Source organism: Ahaetulla prasina, chromosome 1 (assembly GCF_028640845.1).
Source record: "Ahaetulla prasina isolate Xishuangbanna chromosome 1, ASM2864084v1, whole genome shotgun sequence".
Taxonomy (NCBI): domain Eukaryota; kingdom Metazoa; phylum Chordata; class Lepidosauria; order Squamata; family Colubridae; genus Ahaetulla; species Ahaetulla prasina.
In genome coordinates this window covers 249,170,605-249,190,114 of record NC_080539.1, presented here as the reverse complement: position 1 = coordinate 249,190,114, position 19,510 = coordinate 249,170,605, and the positions used below count along the sequence as shown (strand labels likewise).

The window sequence follows — 19,510 nt, the reverse complement described above, 5'->3', positions numbered from 1 at the left end:
GGATCGCCAGAAGGAAAAAAGATTTTAAAAGGTCCCAGCTGAAGTTGCCTCGTCGCTGAAGAGCTTGTAGAAACATGCTTTTTAAGGTTCTGGTGATGAGGAACTCAGCTGGGATTGCCAGAGGAGCCTTTTAAAACCTTTTTTTTTACAACCTCTTTGTCTCAAGAGGTTGTTAAAAAAAAGACTTTAAAGGGTTCTGAAGATCCCAGCCGAGCCGTGGGATCATCAAAGCCTTTTTTTTTTACTTTTAAAGACATGTTTTCAGCTGAAGAAAAACTGCTTTTAAAAGTAAAAAACAAACAAACCTGATGATGGTGCAGCTCAGCAGAGGCAGGGGACGGGGCCAGGGATTTTTGCTACCGATTCTCCAAACCGCCAGCCACCATTGCTACCGGATTGGATGAGCCGGGCCAAACCAGGAGCATTTCACCCCTGGTACAGGGTTGTCATTTTGTTAGACATTAAAATATTATATTGTGCTGTTGGAAGAAATATCCATCTGGGTTCAGTTCCAAGTGGGGACAAAGACACTGGAAACATGGAGGCTGCTTGGAAAGATGGTTTAATGGTGGCCAGGATCACATGGCTTGAGTTCCTGAACAGAAAAGGGGGCCCCAGATCCTGTGTGCTCCCTGGTTTTATGATTTTTCTGAGCTTTGACCTTTCTGGGGCACAGGAAGAGTATCCTGATTGGTTGTCAGACTCCCAGGGGGTGGGGGTCTTAGCTAGCCTTGCTGGCTGTCTCTCAAGCTTGCTTGAGCCTTGCCATGTGGTGAGTTTCAGTTGTATTGTGTTGCAAATCATGGGGGGATTGAGTGAGCTTGGTTGAAGCCTTAATTGCCCATTGACAAAGGTGGGGAGAATGAGTGAGCTTAGCTGAGGCTTTTAATGGCCCATTGACAAAGGTGGGGGGGAGTCAGGAAGTTGCAGGGAGCTCCTTTGTCTTTAAAATATGTTTCTCCATTTCTCATCCAGGAAGGTATAATATTCTGCTTTTTAAAATATTTCCTAGAATATTTCATTCTTCTAGGAGGGGGGTGGGTGCTAAATTCCTACAGTGCTATTTGTCAAATGCTGTATGTGAATAGCAATTGAATGGGTTGTATATGACCCAGTCTTGGAAATGTGAATCATTTTATTATATAGTAGGTTTGATGTATTTGATGTAGAAAAGGACCAGTGAAACAAAATGAAATTGGAGGATTTGTGAAATGTGAATTATCCTAGTGCTCTAAATAAATGAAACAAGAAAAAAAGAAATAACAAAACCTGACCATAAAGCAGATCCTAAAAATACTTAAAACCAGCTAAAAATAACTCATCAAGAACTCCTCTTTTCCTCTTCCCTGACAGGATTAATCCCCAGGATAGGAAAGACAAAGGTCCAAGGACAGAATTAACCCATTAAGGCAGGAAGACAAGATCAGTGCAATTACTTTAACTAAAGGCACACAAATAACCCCATCAAACTATAGGAGCTCCAAAGGAAAATCAAGTATAAGAAGGCGTAGGTTTGCCTCCCCAGTCTGCTAGTGATACTCTTCTTGTCTTCCTGAATTAAAGAATTCTGCTTTCTGGCAGCTCGCTTCTGTGACAATTCTTTCTCAGTATCAGTGACTGCTTCCCAGCTGGGAAATGAACTGGGGAAATTTCTTCCAATACCCCTTTAAAGCTCTTTATGGCCTGGGTCCAGGATATCTGAGGAACCTGCCTGCCCCAATGGAACTGGCAGACCCCACTCATTCTGGCAGAAAGGGCCTACTCAGACTCCATCAACCAAGGAATTTTAGCTGGTGGGATCTGAAAAAGCCATTTCTGTCATGGCCCCTTTGGAAAATCTTGCTGTGGGAGATGAGACCTGCCCCTAACTTTCTGACCTTCAGGAAGTTGGTGTGCGGCCTTGATAAAGAAGCTGCAGGTGGGAGGTAGTTGGTGCAGTGAAAGAGAAAGCACCATCTTCACTCCACTCTGAGCTTATAGTGTTTAGTCTGTATTTAACCTTTTGCATTTTTAAATTTTATATCTCTATTTTTACTATATTTAATTCCCTCAGAGTTACTTGGAATAGTGAGATGGACAGCATATTAATTAAATAATAAAAAATAATAAATGATGAATGAATCCATCCATCCATCCATCCATCCATCCCCATGAGACGAGTTAGGTGAGAAAGAATGACTGGGGTCAAAGTCACCCAACCAATTTTCATGCCAAAGGTAGGTCTAGAACTCATGGTCTTCTGGTGTCTAGCCAGGTGCCTTAATCATTAGACCAGACAGATGTTCTAATTTTCATTCTATAGAAAAGGGGGAGAATGGGAAACAATGAAATCCTTCTGTATTCAATTTTCTTATCCCATTCCTACTGTGAAAAGAAAATTTTAAAATATACAAAGAAATGAATTAAGCATTATTCTAAACAAATGGCACTGCTGGGGAAAAAAAACTTGTACAAAAGCATTTTTTTTTCATTTCATCATGACAGGAAACAAAGTATTGTGATAAAAAAAAACCTAGAACTGAAACAAATGAAAATCATGTAAATTCTACTTTTAGTTTGCTTCCAATATAGGTACCCACAGTAAACTGCTAGCTTGGAATTTACTTAGAATATGTCCTACAGCACCACCTAGCAGACTAATTGGAAAGTAAATTGTAATAATATTTTTAGGTACTCATTCCCAAATCATAAAGCCTTTTGCAGCCAGAAGTTGTCATTGCTACTAGCTGAGACAACTTTTCGCAAGAAATTAGTTCTATTTATTTGTAAATGTGATGGATAAATGATAGCTATATGTTCAAAACTTGGGCTACAGATGGAGGGAAATATCCGTAAATGGTAAGGATTATCCTCTTGCATAGAAATATCTGAAATTAAAATCCAGGTCTGTTTTTTCTCCAGTCCCCTCCGGGGGGAGGGGGGAAATAGTCCTAGATTTTAGTTTCACTTACTTCACTGAGGAACAGTAAAAAAAAATAATGTTGTAACTATGTTTGTCCAAACAGTTAAGCTACCAAAACTTAGGCAAACAAACCACCATATACTTATATTACGACAGAATTCAGTTTTAAATGCTGTATTTTGTTAAGTAGTAAAATAATCTAAGCTACCAAACTTTCCATTCTTCTCCATTCAAATCTGTTTCTATAGGCAGCACCAGAGCCAATGATGTGGGATCTGGTACGCTGAGCTGATTAATTATTAACTGGCTTTCAGTCTCAGAAGAAACACTGCAGAGGCAGTTTTGCAGAATTTCCTCTGGAGCTATGGTGAAGCCAGTGTCTCATTGGCAGGAACTCCTGCCTCATCCTACCTTCTGATTTATTCTAGGGTTTTCCTCCTCCTCCCATATCCACCTTTTCTTCTGGGATGGCATTGCTGCTCCATCTATCCCAGTAGCCAGTGGAAGTTTTAATCTTTGTTTATTTTATTTATTTATTTATTTATTTTTGTCAGGCATATATAAGATTACAGATAAAATTATGAACATGATTGTGAATACATGAAATGTTTAAAGATGATTATGAATACATGAGATGGTTACGAATAAAAGGGAACATTAGGACAGGGATGGTAGGCATGTTGGTGCACTTAGGCACGCCCCTTACAGACCACTTGGGAATGCAATGAGGTCAACCGTAGAAAGTCTAAGGTTAAAATTTTGGGGATTTGGGGATGAAACCACAGTGTCAGGTAGTGCATTCCAGGCACTGACCACTCTGTTGCTGAAGTCATATTTTCTGCAATCGAGTTTGGTGTGATTTACCTTAAGTTTGTATTTATTGTGTGCTCGTGTGTTATTGTGGTTGAAGCTGAAGTAGTCTGTTGCGTCGTTGTCATCTAGGGTGGGTCTTCTTCGCTGACTCGTAGGGTCCCCGCAGGGATGCTGTTTGCAAATGGATCAGGCCCTCGCAAGGGTGCGTGTTAGGAACACGGGTTACCTTCCCAATAAAGACTCAGACACCATTGTTCTCTCTGGATGGGGTGAGCCCAGATTGCTCTGAGCGCACACCTTTTATTGAGTAGTAAACAGGTAAGGCATGATTATACAATTATCACGTAGCATGAATTGTTATCCTAAGTATCTGTTTCCCCAACTGCCATATTAGGTCACGTCTTTCTCTTGATTAGGTTAGGTCTTCCTCTTGATTAGGTTAAGTCTTTCCTCTTGATTAGGTTAAGTCTTTCCCTTAATTAGGTTATGTCTTACTCTTGATTAGGTTGTAACTGTTGACAGTTGACTCAGTTGTCTGACCAAGGATTTTACAGGGCCGAATTACTGTTCAGATTTTATACCTCGCAATGCACACTGACTCCACATTTCCTCCTTTTTTATTTTATTTTTAAAATTGCTCGAGACAATCATATTTGATAGCTTCCATTGCATAAGTTTGCATGGCCGGAGCAGGCCCTTTAAGGTCGACACCTTCCATGTCAGTGAGCAAGATTTTTTTTTTTTTTTTTTATAAAAAAGTTTTATTTTTACAATCTTATCAAATAATTCATCCAATGTACAGTTATATACAATTAGTCGGGCCTGCCCAGTCACCACCCCCCTTTTTAACCTTCTTCCCTCTTCTACCTTCTTTTACTTTCCAAACCTTCCTCTCCTTCTCTTATCTACCTCCTCTCCTCCCTCCACCCTACACTCTTCTCCCTCTTCTACCCCTCTTCCTTCCTCTTCTCCTCTTTCCTACCTCCTACTCTCTCTTTTTTCCCTCCCCACCGTTCTAAAATGGCAACTGGTCAGACCCGACCCTACATTAATTATATTTATACATCTTCAATAATCCCTGTACATTAACCATCACTCCATCACTAACCTCAACCCCCAATTCCTTCCCTTTACCCCCACCCCACCCCGACTTCCCAGAACAAAATGCAGGGTATCAAAACTAACAATCATAATCTAAAATAATTCCTAAATTATAATCTCTAGTCTCTCCACGCTTATTCACACTCTCAATTCCCCTCTCCTTCAAAAATATATCTAATACAAATTATTTCCTAAATTTACTCATATGCTATTTGATATTTTTTTATCTGATACTTATTTTGAATATAATCAATCCACATTTTCCATTCTAAAATATATTTTTCTTGTGTATAGTCTTTCAAGTAAGCAGAAATTTTTGCCATTTCTGCCAGATTTGATACTTTAAGAGTCCATTCTTCAATTGTAGGTAATTCTTCTTTCTTCCAATATTGAGCAATCAAAAGTCTTGCGGCTGTTATTAAGTTCAGAATCAATTTAGTCTCTATAGCTGTACAATCCATAATTATTCCTAGTAAAAAGAACTGCGGGGTAAACTTAATCTTCTTTTTCAAAATATTCTGCATGATCCACCATACTTTAATCCAAAATGCTTTAACTTTTTTGCAAGTCCACCATATATGATAATAAGTAGCATCTTCACAATCACATCTCCAGCATTTAGCCTGTACATTAGGATACATACTTGACAATTTTTGGGGGAGTGAGCAAGATTTTTTGTGAAAGGTAATTGTCATCCTCTATATCAGAATCAGAGGTAAATGCTAACAGTGGCTGTTTGCATGGGTCGTAAACCTGAGCAGCTACCAGATTCAATTTTGCCTTGGTTTCAGAAACCTCCGAGTCAAGTGCTTGAATGCGAGATTTTAAAAATTGTATCATACGTCCTATGACGCATGGTCCTACGGTACAAGCAACAATAACAACACAATAGGTCCTATTAAAGCAGACAATAAAGTGGTTAACCATGGGGAAACGTTAAAAAGATCTTGATACCATGGTGGAGAATAGAGTGATATACCCTCCATGGAAAGATTGAGACTGCAAACTGGAGGACATTCTTGATTTAGGCACATACATAGTACATTGATGATATAAATCTGTAGTGGCATTAATACAGTGAGTTGAATAATTGAGAGGGATATCTCCTCTGTTTTTATTTTTTAGGACCAGACAAATCAGTCGGTTTCATGTTGATGTAAACACAAATATTAGCCATACTATCCTTGTCTATTTCTTATTCGTCAACCAGGCAGAAATCATTAGATGCAGTTTGGGTGTAATCATCTTCGAGTTCCTCAATAGCCAGTAAAGATAAACTTTTAGAAATTGTTCTAACAAAAATAGGTAGAATACAAGGTAAAATTATACATCCTAATGCAATCATACCAACTACAACTATAATAGCTTGTAAACCATATCAAAGTTAAGTCTCTTAGTTTTTTCTTTGAGTCCTGTACAATGCCAGATGGTCAGCATAGAAGCAGCAGTCTTCCTTTAAAACCCACACACAATCCACCTTCTTGGAGGAAGAGAAGGCCAAAGGAGCGATAAATGTCTCTTGTAGGAAGAAAAGAGTCAATTGCCGTCAATCTTTTGATGGTAGGGACAGATATGTCGACCAGGGACTCACAAGGTCTCACCGTTGATTTGGATGTTCGCTGCTGACAGAAATCTCAAAATACAAATCCTTACATGAATACATAAAAAAGAAGAAAGAATCAACTGTCTTAAAAAGTCTTTTGATCGTTACATGTTTAAAAGACATGAGAAAGGGTCCCCTTCTCCTCTCTTTCTGAGTGAGAAAAGGCATTGTTGGAGGATTAGGGAGGGGGCCAAGGGGGAATAGAGAGCTTGCAGGTAGAACTGAAAAAGAAACAACAAACATCAGCATTGAACAGTTAAACTAATACAATATATTCCCATATGAGAAAAGGTAGCTGGATTCAGGAAGGAAATGAACAGGTGAAATCATTTAAACAAAAATACAGAGAAGAAAGAAAGTTGAACTCTGTTCTTCACTCTGTCTAAGTAGCCGGTCCATCCTGGAGGAAAAGTCATTTTTCTTCTTTCCAGCACTTTTAAAATTCATGCCCACATAAAAGCAGGGACAAAGAAGAGATGACACAACTTGGGGAGGGGGTTTACATACAAATATCAGTTTTGTTTTTTAACAAGGGTACTATGTGGAAGACAGAGAAAAAGACAAACAATCAATAAAAACCCAACTCCCACCCTTTTTATTCATGTGTGGAAGTTGTTCACTAACAAATCCATACTTATCAAAACTTCCAAAAACAAACCACATTATATCTTAGCAAAATCACCATTTGTCTTATTTGCTCATGTTTTTCTAACTCCTAATTCCTAACATTAAACCTTTATTTCAGCTTCATTAACAAATTAAATCTTTCACAGCACTAGTATCTGCTCATCCTTCTAAATCTCTCTTCACATCCTGTAATTTTCAAATTTATCTCTGAAATAGTTCCTAAAACAGGGCACATCTTGTGCTGCTAAAAAATAAAGATAAACAATACAAACAGCAAATAATAGGCACCTTCAGTCTGATTCAAAAAAGAAAAACATTTTGTAAGCTTTTGGGTGAGTCTGTTTATGTGGAAAACCTGAGTGCATTTCCCAAAAAAAGATTTCTGCTTAAAAAAAAATTGCATCCATACATAAGAAGATAGCCATGTGTCTGAAATGCTGTAGGGTTTCCTGCCTGGGCAGGGGGTTGGACTAGAAGACCTCCAAGGGTCCCTTCCAACTCTTATTATGTATGTTAACAGCTGCAAAAATACGAAACTAAATGAAACATTTTGAGTCAAACTCAGTGCTTTGAAAACATTTATAAAGGTATAGGTTTAATCAGGTAGTTTAAACTTCAAAAAGTTCCAGAAAAAATAAAAATTAAAAATTAAAATCAAAATCAAAATTGTATGCAGGGTTAAAATTTTTAAAATCAAAATTGTTTTCAGGGTTGAAAGGAAAATATATCTGCAGGGCTTTTATGCAGATGAAGAAATTCCAAATCAGTGAAAAGCAAAGCTCCAAAGAACCTATTTGTCCCTCTCTTCTCAGACAGGCTCAGCAGAGAAAAAAAAATGGAGGGGGGGTGAATGGTTCTCCCCCTTCACCCACCCTCTTCCCTGGCACTACAAGGAATGAAGGGGGGGGTAGTTAAGATAAGCCAGCGAGGGCAGAGAAAAAAAGTTAAAAGTAACTCACTGGAAAGACACTCTCATGCATTTGAAGAGAAAAAAAAATGTCCAAAAGTAACTCACTTGCTTGCAAAAGGAAGAAAAAAAAATTGTTTTATTTTTTTTCCAAAAGTACCTGGCTGCTTGCATACGGAATTTATGCAGACAGATACACACACACACACACATACATACACACATGCAGAGACAATTTCTCACACATGCACACATTTCTTGCAAATCCAAAAGACAACACAGAAATTTCACACCTTCTCAATGAGTTTTGCACATACACACATTACATGCAAATCAAGCATCACAATTATCTCTACAATTCTTATGCAGGTCTGAAAATGATCACATACATACATACACAAGCACACACATCATCAAACAACATTTACAGACCTGGGGAACGTTGTCTGAGAAAACTCAGCAGTTTAAATCATGACTGTGATTGTGGATCCTTTTAAGTCATTTTTGATAAGGCAGAAGTCTTGACAAACTGTTTAAGTGACTTCGTGTAAAATAAGGCATTCAAGGATCATGAGCCACTTGGACAAAATTTTTACAGGGGCTCTTGGACTTTCATGGAAATAAGTTCCCAATTTTTCCATATAGTCACTGAGCAAATTCTTTTCCAGATTGTTTCCAAATATAAAGAAGTAATTGAACCAAATCAGTTGCTGAGCACCCATGGGGGAAAGGGAGGGGTGCTCTGGGGGAAGGGAGGCAGTTTTCAAAGCAGAGATGGAAGAAGCAGGTATAGGTTTAACTTCTGGTTCAATATGCTTTGAGAGTTGAAAGCAAGGGGCTGAAGGGACAGCAAGCACAGATTTAATTTCTAGCTCAATATGCTTTGAAGGTTCAGAGAGGGGGGAAAGAGAGGAGGTGGGAAAGGAAGGATAAAGGGTAGTAAGAGCAGCCATGACCACCCTCCATGTGGTTAAGATTTCAGTTGGTGCCCTGGGGTGTTCATAAAGATATTTGCCTAATCGCTCCCAAGAGGAACGACGCAAGGTACCCTCCTGGGGATACGCAGGACAGTGAAGAGTAATATAGAGAAGAAATTGATTAAGAGATTTTTTTAGAAAGAGGATATACAGTGATGCCATTAATTTTTTGCAAACAGTTAGTCTTCTTCACTAAAGAATAAAGTTCGTCCCTATGAACTGACGAAACTTTGAAAGGTGAGGAGCCCATTACTTACGTGTACGTAGCCTATTCCAGGTGCGAAGTAATAGGAGTGAAGGAAGTGTATCTCTAGACAGAGATCACACCTTGGAGTCAAGAAGAATCCACGGACGAGCTCCCAGTTGTTGCGTCGTTGTCATCTAGGGTGGGTCTTCTTCGCTGACTCGTAGGGTCCCCGCAGGGATGCTGTTTGCAAATGGATCAGGCCCTCGCAAGGGTGCGTGTTAGGAACACGGGTTACCTTCCCAATAAAGACTCAGACACCATTGTTCTCTCTGGATGGGGTGAGCCCAGATTGCTCTGAGCGCACACCTTTTATTGAGTAGTAAACAGGTAAGGCATGATTATACAATTATCACGTAGCATGAATTGTTATCCTAAGTATCTGTTTCCCCAACTGCCATATTAGGTCACGTCTTTCTCTTGATTAGGTTAGGTCTTCCTCTTGATTAGGTTAAGTCTTTCCTCTTGATTAGGTTAAGTCTTTCCCTTAATTAGGTTATGTCTTACTCTTGATTAGGTTGTAACTGTTGACAGTTGACTCAGTTGTCTGACCAAGGATTTTACAGGGCCGAATTACTGTTCAGATTTTATACCTCGCAATGCACACTGACTCCACAGTAGTCACTGACAGGTAGGACATTGTAGCAGATAATTTTATGTACTGTACTTAGATCAGACTGAAGGTAGCGTAGTTCTAAATTATCTAAGCTCAAAATTTCAAGTTTGGTGGCATGAGATATTCTGTTGAGAGGAGTGAAGGACTCTTCTCGTGAAATATCTCTGGACTCTCTCAATTGTATTAATGTTCGATATGCAGTGCGGGATTCCAGACAGCTGAGCTGTATTTGAGAATTGGTCTAGCAAAGGTTTTGTATACTCTAGTTAGTAGTACAATATTACCAGAGGAGAAGCTATGCAAGATTACGTTAACAAGTCTTAATGCCTTTTCGGCAATGTTGTTATAGTGGGCACTTAGATCATTAGAGATGAGTATTCCAAGGTCCTTGACAGAGCGAGGGTCATCTACAAGATCATGTCCATCCAGCTTGTATTTTATGTTCTGAGGTGGGGTTTTTTGCCAATATGTAGGACAGAGCATTTGTTGGTTGAGATTTGAAGTTGCCACTTGTTTGACTATTCTGACACATAGTCAAGGTCTTTTCAAAGCGTACCAGCATTGTCAGTGGTGTTGAATAGTTTTACATCATCAACAAAGAGAACAGTTACTTTTAATATGATTGCAAAGGTCATTTATGTAAAATATAAAGAGTGTTGGCCCTAAAACGCTGCCTTGGGGACACCGCTGTTAAGAGGTACAGGTTTTGGCAGGGTGCTCCTTATTTTGACTACTTGTTGCCTGTTTGACAGTAATGCAGCTATCCATTTATGCAGAGGTCCAGAAATGCCATAAGATTTTAGTTTTAGAAGTAGTTTGCCATGTATTATACATATTTATTTATTCAAGCGGGACTGGCATTAATAGTTTTAATAGTTTTAATCTTAAACTGGGGTTTCTATTGGGTTTTTAAATTCTTTTATAATTTTAAATTTAAACTTTTAATTATCAGCCTTTTGTAATTTGCTAGGTTTTAATTGTTGGTTTTAATTATATATGTATTGTGTTTTATCTTTGGCTGTACACCACCCTGAGTCGTTCGGGAGAAGGGCGGTATAAAAATTTAAATAATAATAATAATAATAATAATAATAATAATAATAATAATAATAATAATAATAATAATAATAATAATAATAATAATAATAATAATATTTAATCAAAGGCTTTACAGAAGTCTATGTAAATTGTGTCTATTGCTTTGCTCTGCTCTGATTGAGTTGTCTAGTCCCCCCAAAGCCACATTCCCTGCCACCTTGGCTTCCCTCACCTTTAAGGCACAAGTTATATTAAATATGACATATGTTTGCAGATGATTACAGATGGTGTAGAGATAATCCGGACATAGGAAACAGATTCAAAGTGCAGGATTCTCAGGGTACAGTTAAGAGGTGATTTCTAAATGATAGTGGTCCTAAATAAATATTAGCAGGAGCATTTTTCTTTTCTTTCTTCCTCCCATTCTCATTCTTTCTCTCTCCAGAAGACACCAGTAGTACCAATAAAGGAGAATATTTGTAGCTCAGGGTTGAAATGAAGGCTCCTTGGTGCTCTCTGAGCTTGCTTGTTTTCTTGCAGAGGTTTCGTTACCCTAACTAGGTAACATCATCCGTGCTTACTGTCAGCAAACAGCACTCCTTACCAGCATGGATGATGTTACCTAGTTTAGGGTAACGAAACCTCTGCAAGAAAACAAGCAAGCTCAGAGAGCACCAACGACAACATTAGTCTTAGATCTGTCTGATTCCTCACTTAAGTTTCCGAAGGGTCGGTGTTAGGAGCCAGAAAATGAGCTCGGAATGGAGAAAGAAAAAAAAAATAAAAGCAACGCAAAGGTCCCCCTAGAGCAGAGCTGGGGAACGATGGCTCTTTTGTGATTTCTGGACTTCAACTCCCATAATTCCTGAGCCAGCAGGAATTCTGGGAGTTGAAGTCCACGAGAAGTCATAAAAGGGCCATCGTTTCCCCATCCCTGAACTAAGTCTCGGGGCAAGAAGCGAGCTTGCGCCGGAATCGGAAGACTTCCTCGTCGCCATAGCAACTCCGACCTCCTCCAATGACGTCGTTCCCTCTCCGCGTCGCGGCACTCGGTTTTTGCGGCAGCTCACTTGCTTTATGGTTTCCGCGTGTTTTTTTTTTCTTTCCCCCCTCTCCTTCCCCTGTTCTGTCTGGCACCGAATCTGTTGAAAGGGATACGGTAAATGCGGGATTCTGGGCGGTTCCTCTCTGTTCAATTGCACGCTGCTGTAGAAATTTAGTATTTTCCGTGCCTACCTAGGTATATTATGCGTAGGCGCCTTGTTTTCAGATTAAACGATCAATAACCTAATTGGGAGGCGACGGGATAAGCCCAAACTGAAAGGCTTTTTCTGTGTTTTGCATATAAAGTCGGATACTTAGAGAGGGAAGAGCTTGATGTGTAATGAATGGAATAACAGAGTTGAAAGGGACCTTGGAGGTCTTCTACTCCAACCCCCTACTTAGGCAGGAAACCCTATAATTCTGAAGGGGGTTCTTTATAGTGGTACAGTGCTTTATACTGAGTTGAGGATAATAATATTTATAATTTATGCTCCCCACTGATTCCCAGTGAAGAGTTGTATAGTGACTTTCAAAGCAAAAGAAGGTGAAATGTGAATAAAGTCTACAACAATTCAATGCAAAGGTTATTTAAATAAGGAGGTCTTTGAATTGTGCTATCAGTCTAAGAACTACAGACTAGTTATGTGATCTGGAATATATCAGAGTTGTGATGTGATTGTTCTAGCCAAAAAAAAAAGTGTTGAGTCTGACATACTTTATTTACTGTTGCAGCGTTGTAAAAAATATGTGTTAGTGCTTTAAGGCTTTTATGACATTTTAAACCTATTGTTGCTTTCTGTTTCAATAGAAAGTGAAGTAGCTTCCTTGTGGTGGCAATGCCCCAACCAGTTGCATTTTTTCTGACCACCTTCTTTGGCTGATTGTGATTGATTGGTTTACTTTACTGCAATGCTATTCAGAAAAATTCCTCTCTAGTTGCCCTATGTACATTGCTTTTTCTCATCATAATGATCAATTTAATTTGAAAACTATCCAGAATCTCAGGGCGGAAAAGAATGTTAAGACAGAAAGAACTCAACAAATGCAATAGAATAATAATGTCTGACAGATAAGCTTCTCTAACAGAAAGGCAAAATTGAGAATAATATATTGTAATTATTTGCATATGAAAGAGAGAGAGAGGGGGGTGTGTGTGAGGAGACAGAGAGACTTGACAATTCAGGGAATTGCTTATGAACACAACCAGGTTACTGGCAAGTGGAATCTGAATCCAATTCTTTTTCTCATTCTGCTGCTGATTCCAGTTATATTAAATTCCTTTAATAATAATCACATCTATACAGTATAGACTATGCATCTAGAAAAGGAAGTACTTCTCTTGGCTTTCTGTGATTGTAATTTGTTTTTATAAGCACAAACTAGACATGTTTTTGGGCAATTGGCTTGCCTTCCATTGCTGTTCCTAGAGAACAGCTTCTACACAAGGTGTTTGAACTCTCCGTTTTCATTGCAGTCAATCAGCATTTGCCTTCACACAGACACTGCTTGCTAGTCATCATGGAATGGGAATTTGCCTCTCATTGTAAATTGCATATATAAGAGCATCTGCATTCCAGTTGTGAATGCAAGCAAAAGATTACCCACCCCTGACTGATTTGTACAGTTGTCTTGAATTATCATTATACAAGTAGTCCTTGGTTTACAATTATTCAATTAGCAACTGTTCGAAGTTACAACAGCACTGAAAAAATTGACATGACTATCTGTGACCGCTGCAGCATCCCTATTGTCCTGTGATCAGAATTTGGGTGCTTGGCAACCAGTGTGCATTTGATGGTTGCAGCATCCTGGGGTTATGGACCACCATTTGTGAACTCCCCAATTGGCTTCTGACAACAAGCAAAACCAATGCGGGAAATTGGATTTGTTTATCCATCAAATGATTCACTTAAGAATTGCAGTGATTTGCTTAAGAATTGTGGCAAAAAAAGATTGTAAAGTTGAACACACTTAATAATCACCTGGCTTAGCAACAGAAATTCTGGACCCAACTGTGGTGATAAATCGAAGACTACCTGTACAAGATTATAGTATAAATAGATAGGAGATTAAGGCTGTACTTCTGGGCAATTATAAAGCATGTCTTTTTCCAAGCCATGTTTTTTTTGCAAGTTCTACTGCAAAAGCTGCTTTAGGCTGTTTCCTTATACACATAGGTGCACACTCTCTTTGCTGTTGAAAAATATGTGGCTGCTGTAACAGCATGAAAATATAGTGCTTTGTTACTGTAGTCCTGCAGTTGGATTCTGGTTATTGAATACAGTGCTATTTCTCTATCAGTTTAAAGTAATTCCACCTACTCATTGAGATTTTTCTTTTTGTGCAGATATATTCTTTCTTGAACAGAATCTGACTGGAAGTTGAACATGGCATTTCATTCTCTATGGAAGGCAGTCACTGTGATGGAGAAACACCGGACTGCTTTTTTGTCCATTTCTTGTGCTGGATTGTTTGGTGCCAACTTGACTTTCCACATCTTCTCAAAGGAGTTGTTCAAATCAATATATCAGGCCTGGGACCATGGAAAGCCATTGAGGCTTTCGGAAGATTTGCAGAACCTGTTCTATAGCATCCTCCATGACGTCAAAGTGAAGTCAGCAGATCGTTACGACGCCATTAAGACTTGCACGTTGCACCCCGTAAGCGCTGGTCTACCATGGAGAGCCAAAGGCTGTGTGGTGGGCATCCCATATCATTTCAGTGATAGATCCAGTGGCGAACAGCAGATTGCCAAGATAGGCGTTCAGCTTAGAGGCAAGAAAGTGAACTGGACAAGCCCAGAGGGCCTGGCTTTGAAGGATGCCTTGACACTTTCTCCAGAGGCTCAGAAGTTTGCCATTGCAAGAGAGATCATTGACTTGCAACAAAGTAGGCCTTTAGTATGTGCAACTATTGGTCCCGTTTTTCTGGCTGGGTCATATATTTCTGGAGTAACTGTAAAGCAGGTCTTGGGTTTATATTATGCTCCAGTACTACTCCGAAGCATTTACAATATGGCAGTTGTGGCACTCGGGCTGATGGGCTATTGTCTGTTATATGACACCATAAGCCAGGCATTTGATTATAGGGCAGACAGAAAGGCAGCTTCCATTTCTCCCAGTTTTGCTAGAGGTGGGGTGGAATTCTACGATAAAGTTCTGTCACAGAATAAGGCTTTTCGGACTATCTTAGGTAAAGTCGGAGAGCAAATATATGCTTCAAATGGTAATATTCTCTCAAAGTTCAGATTAAAGCATCCATCGTACACTTCCAGAAGAAACTTCATTAGTCATATCTTAAACACACCCCAGGCACAGGAAAAACAAAGTTGAAATTTAAGATAATAAATTCTGGGTATTTTTTTTAAAATTGCAGCCTGGCAACTTCTCTTAAAATGTCATTACTGTTAATATATGGGGGGTGGGGAATTGGTGGTGGTGTTAATCTGGTTCCAGCTTTTCCATGGATTAAATTTTAAAAATGTAAGACTCACATCAAAGGTTTTAAATGTGTCTTATATCCATATTAAAATCCAAGTGTTGCCTACCAAGTCCTGGGGTTTAAAAAATGGCTTTTCCTTTCTCTTAACTTATATTTTTGAAAGAAAATATTTTATCTTTACTTTGTAAAATATTTTGAACAAGAAAAAAAAAAGATAATGTGCATAGGTTGTAGTAAGCATGTTAAAGGGTGATAATATATAAGTTGCTATGTAAATGCCAAAGTGTTATTTAGTGGTATTTGGGGGGAAAGCAAATTTATAACCTCAGACTGAAAAAAAAAGTTTAATATTGATCACTTAGCAGACTTCAAAAGGTTTATACACACACACATTACTTATATCCTACCTTTTTCCTGGAAGTTCATGGTAACAGATACCTCATTTTCTTTCTGCAATAATCCTGTGAAGTAGGACACACTGATAGGTAATGATCGATAGTTAATCATAATGTTTCAAATCCTGCAGGCATCCTGTCTTCTTTAAATGTAATGCATCAACATCTCCATGTCATTTGTTTCCCTGATCCTTCTCATATATTTGAGTCTTTGGAAAATCCATAGAATATATCCCATAGAATAAAATTCCCACAGAAAGTCTACTAAGCATGTAGAATTCCCACACAAAGTTTACTAAGCATGTGTCTGTCCCTTCATTAGCTCCTGTTTAAATTGTGTTGAGTATCCTGCAAAATATACTTCTGCTATGTTTGCCTTTTGTGTCTCACATTGAAGAATATGGGGGATGCTTCTAAGAACCCTGAGAAGCACTGTAACATTCACACTCAAGGATGAAAAGTACACTGCGATCCATTCTTGTGGATGCAGATGCTCTGCATTTTGCAGTTCTTCAGTGGAGCTCAAAAGGATGATTCTGTTTAATTGTACTTCATGGCTTAAGAAAAGATTTGAATGCAGTAGTTCAGACCTTTTGGTGAAAGGCAAGACAGTATTTGACTGAGGAGAAAAATGTCTCTGCCATCTAAATATTTTTTATAAAGAAGCAGATGGTATTAGCTACAGTCAGAGCAAAACGCCTTACCAACTTGAGGTTCTACTCGCTCACAGGCAACTCAAGGCAGCTTACAGGAAATAAAAACAATATAAGAGAAATAAAAATAATAAAATAACCCCCACTCCCATTTTTATATTATATAAAAGTTGCTGGCTCTTATGTCCTACCTGGAACATTTAATGACAGTCACACATAAAAAGGGGTAGTTAGGAAATAAATTTATTTAAATAATAATTAGGTATGCATGGCAAAGTTTTATCCTAGGCAGCGTTACTGTGAAAGAATCCCGTTTACTATCAGTGCAAAACAGCAAAGTGTTAATGTTTTTGCCGCAAAATAAATAAGTAAATAAACTTAATGCTGATGTGTAAGAAATTCAAAGTATTTTTTTACCCAGTTGGTTAATTTGAATAACAGAATAACAGAGTTGAAAGGGACTTTGCAGTTCCTCTAGTCCACCCCGCTGCAGAAAGAATTATAAAATATTATCAATGGTAATGATGGTTAAGTGACATATCAGTTTTGGAATTTGTTTATCCTCAATAATTCTTGAGGGAAATATAGTGTTATTTCTCCATTGCAAAAGAGTTCACAAATATCCAGGGCTGTGTGATTTAACTAACTGATCTTCAGGATTGGAAGTTTTCAGAGAATACTAGCTGCAGGTAACATTATCCCAACCCTCATTTCTCCATTTAATTTTCTTTTGCCCCTTCGCAGTAATTGACTTCCTTCTGAAGATGTTCTGGAATCCCTAACTAGTCCAACTAGAACTTAGTACAGCCAGAGTACAATATGTAATGACACTTTCAGGACTCTAGTTGGTGTGATGACATCTGTTTGGGAACTAGAGGTGCAGACTTATGACCACAATTGAGCCCAAAATTTCTGTTGCTAAGCAATACATTTGGTAAGTGGCTTTTGCCCCATTTTACAACCTTTCTTGCCACAGTTATTAAGTGAATCACTGCAGTCGTTAAGTTGATGACACAGCTGTTAAGTGAATCTGGCTTCCCCATTGACTTTGCTTGTCAGAAGGTGGAAAAAGGCAATCAAATGACCCCTCACACGAGACACTGCGACCGTCATAAGTATGAACCAATTGCCAAGCCTCTGAATTTTGATCATGTGACCACGGGGATGCTGCTACATCATAAGTGTGAAAAGCAATCACAAGTCACTTTTTTCGGTGTTTTTGTATCTTTGAACGGTCACTAAAGGACTACCTGTGTATAGTTTCTTCGTGTCAGCCAAGTGATTTTCCCAAAGTGATTCTTCTTTTCCTTTCTGCAAGATGTCTTTTGATCACGTTTTCAAACACCCAGGCTGCATTTCAGTGCTACATGAGAGCCATGGTGGCACAGAGGTTAGAGGCCACTTCTGCTGACTGCCAGCTGCCTGCAATTTAGCAGTTCAAATCTCACGAGGCTCAAGGTTGACTCAGCCTTCCATCCTTCCAAGGTTGGTAAAATGAAGATCCAGATTGTTGGGGGCAACAGGCTGACTCTGTAAACCGCTTAGAGAGGGCTGTAAAGCACTGTGAAGCGGTATATAAGTCTAAGTGCTATTGCTATACATGCCTTCTGTTCATTTCTAAAAAAGGGAAGCGGAACAGGAAAGGGATGAGAAGTAAGCGACCGGCAACTTTTGAGACACTTATTTAAGAACATAAGTGAAAGCAAATGACCAAAGAAGCTGGATTCAGTCCTGCATTTAAATGCACTTCTTGAATTATTTAGTTATTTTCCTTAAAATGTGGAAGCAAGGGTCGGCTTGCACATCTTTCAAGGTGACGAAGTTATTGGGTGGCTGAGAAGGGCAGCCAAAGGAGGCTGTAAGGCACCGATGATGGTCTAGCACAGGGGTCTCCAACCTCGGCAACTTTAAGCCTGGAGGACTTCAACTCCCAGAATCCCCCAGCCAGCAAAGCTGGCTAGGGAATTCTGGGAGTTGAAGTCCTTCAGGCTTAAAGTTGCCAAGGTTGAAGACCCCTGGTCTAGCAGGTACTGCTGCTTTCATAAAGGAGAGGAAAATAGCCTAACAAGTAATTGAGAATCCATGCAAGGTCAAGAACTTCCATCATCTGATCTGTCAGCACAACAGGGGGTGCAGTTTGTTGCTTTCCCTCGGCCACAGTGGGAGTTGTGCGTGATTGGAAAGAGGAGCGAGGGAATGAAAATTCAGCAGGGGGTTTAAAAAGCAATTTCTGAACCTTGGCTTCAAAATTACCACCCACCCCTATCAATGGGTGATCTCTGTGTGTTGGCTGAATACAGCCCCTATTGAAATCTTGGAGAGAGAAAATAATCTTGGCTTATGTAAAGAGCAAAGAAAATCACCTTGACAGAGATATGCAGGAAGCATTGCCTAGGTGAAACAGGCTGAAGTTCTTAACAATCATGAAAAATCCCTGCTTGAATTCGCTTCTTTTTTTTTAGCTCTCTGCAGATGCCTTCTGTTCTGCTGAGTGGGCATTAATTAAAAAAAAAGGTCAAGAAGCATTAAATATAAGTGGCAACTGAGCCATTCATTTGGAACAATTAATGTGGCAAAGCAATAGACATTTAGAGTTGTTATATGAATACAAAATGATTTTGTTGGCGGATGGATATAGAATACATAAAATACCAATCCTTTGATTTGTTTTTTTTTGTTTTTGTTTTTAGTTTTCTGAGATTTTAGAATCCTTAAATATCGGTGATAATTTCTCCATGGCCTGCAATTTAATACTTTTATGTGGCTAGGTTTCTGACACAAATGTGGAATGTTGGCCCAGATTCATTCATAATGCATGGGAGCTTTATCTTAGCTTACATTTAAGGTAGTGGTTTTCTATGATTTATAGTGACTTTCTTAGAGAAAAGGTGGATATTGCTTATTTGGAAAATAATATTTCAAATGGTAATATCACAGTTTAAAACATAGGTGATCTGATAGATCAGCGGTTCTCAACCTGTGGGTCAGGACCCCGTTGGGGGTCAAATGACGATTTGCCAGGGATCACCTAAGACCATCGGAAGTATGGGAAGTATACTTGCGAGTCGAAGAATCGCACTCCAATGGTTGACTCCACAAGCCAGCTGCAGGCTCTTCAAATCGCTAGCCGAATTCAGCTTCAGACGCGA

The 19,510-nt window shown here is 39.0% G+C and overlaps 1 protein-coding gene across 1 annotated transcript; it reads left to right on the top strand.

Annotated features, from left to right (window-relative positions):
* Positions 1-11,837: 11,837 nt before the first annotated feature.
* TMEM177 (transmembrane protein 177) lies at positions 11,838-18,241 on the top strand. Its single transcript, XM_058195663.1, has 2 exons — positions 11,838-11,987; positions 14,220-18,241. Exon 2 carries the CDS (start codon positions 14,260-14,262, stop codon positions 15,202-15,204), a length of 945 nt encoding a protein of 314 aa, XP_058051646.1. The 5' UTR covers positions 11,838-11,987; positions 14,220-14,259; the 3' UTR covers positions 15,205-18,241.
* The last annotated feature ends 1,269 nt before the right edge of the window (positions 18,242-19,510 follow it).

What these genes read in the sequence shown, in the direction of transcription:
- TMEM177 (XM_058195663.1), top strand. Translation starts at nt 14,260, where the DNA reads ATGGCATTTCATTCTCTATGGAAGGCAGTCACTGTGATGGAGAAACAC.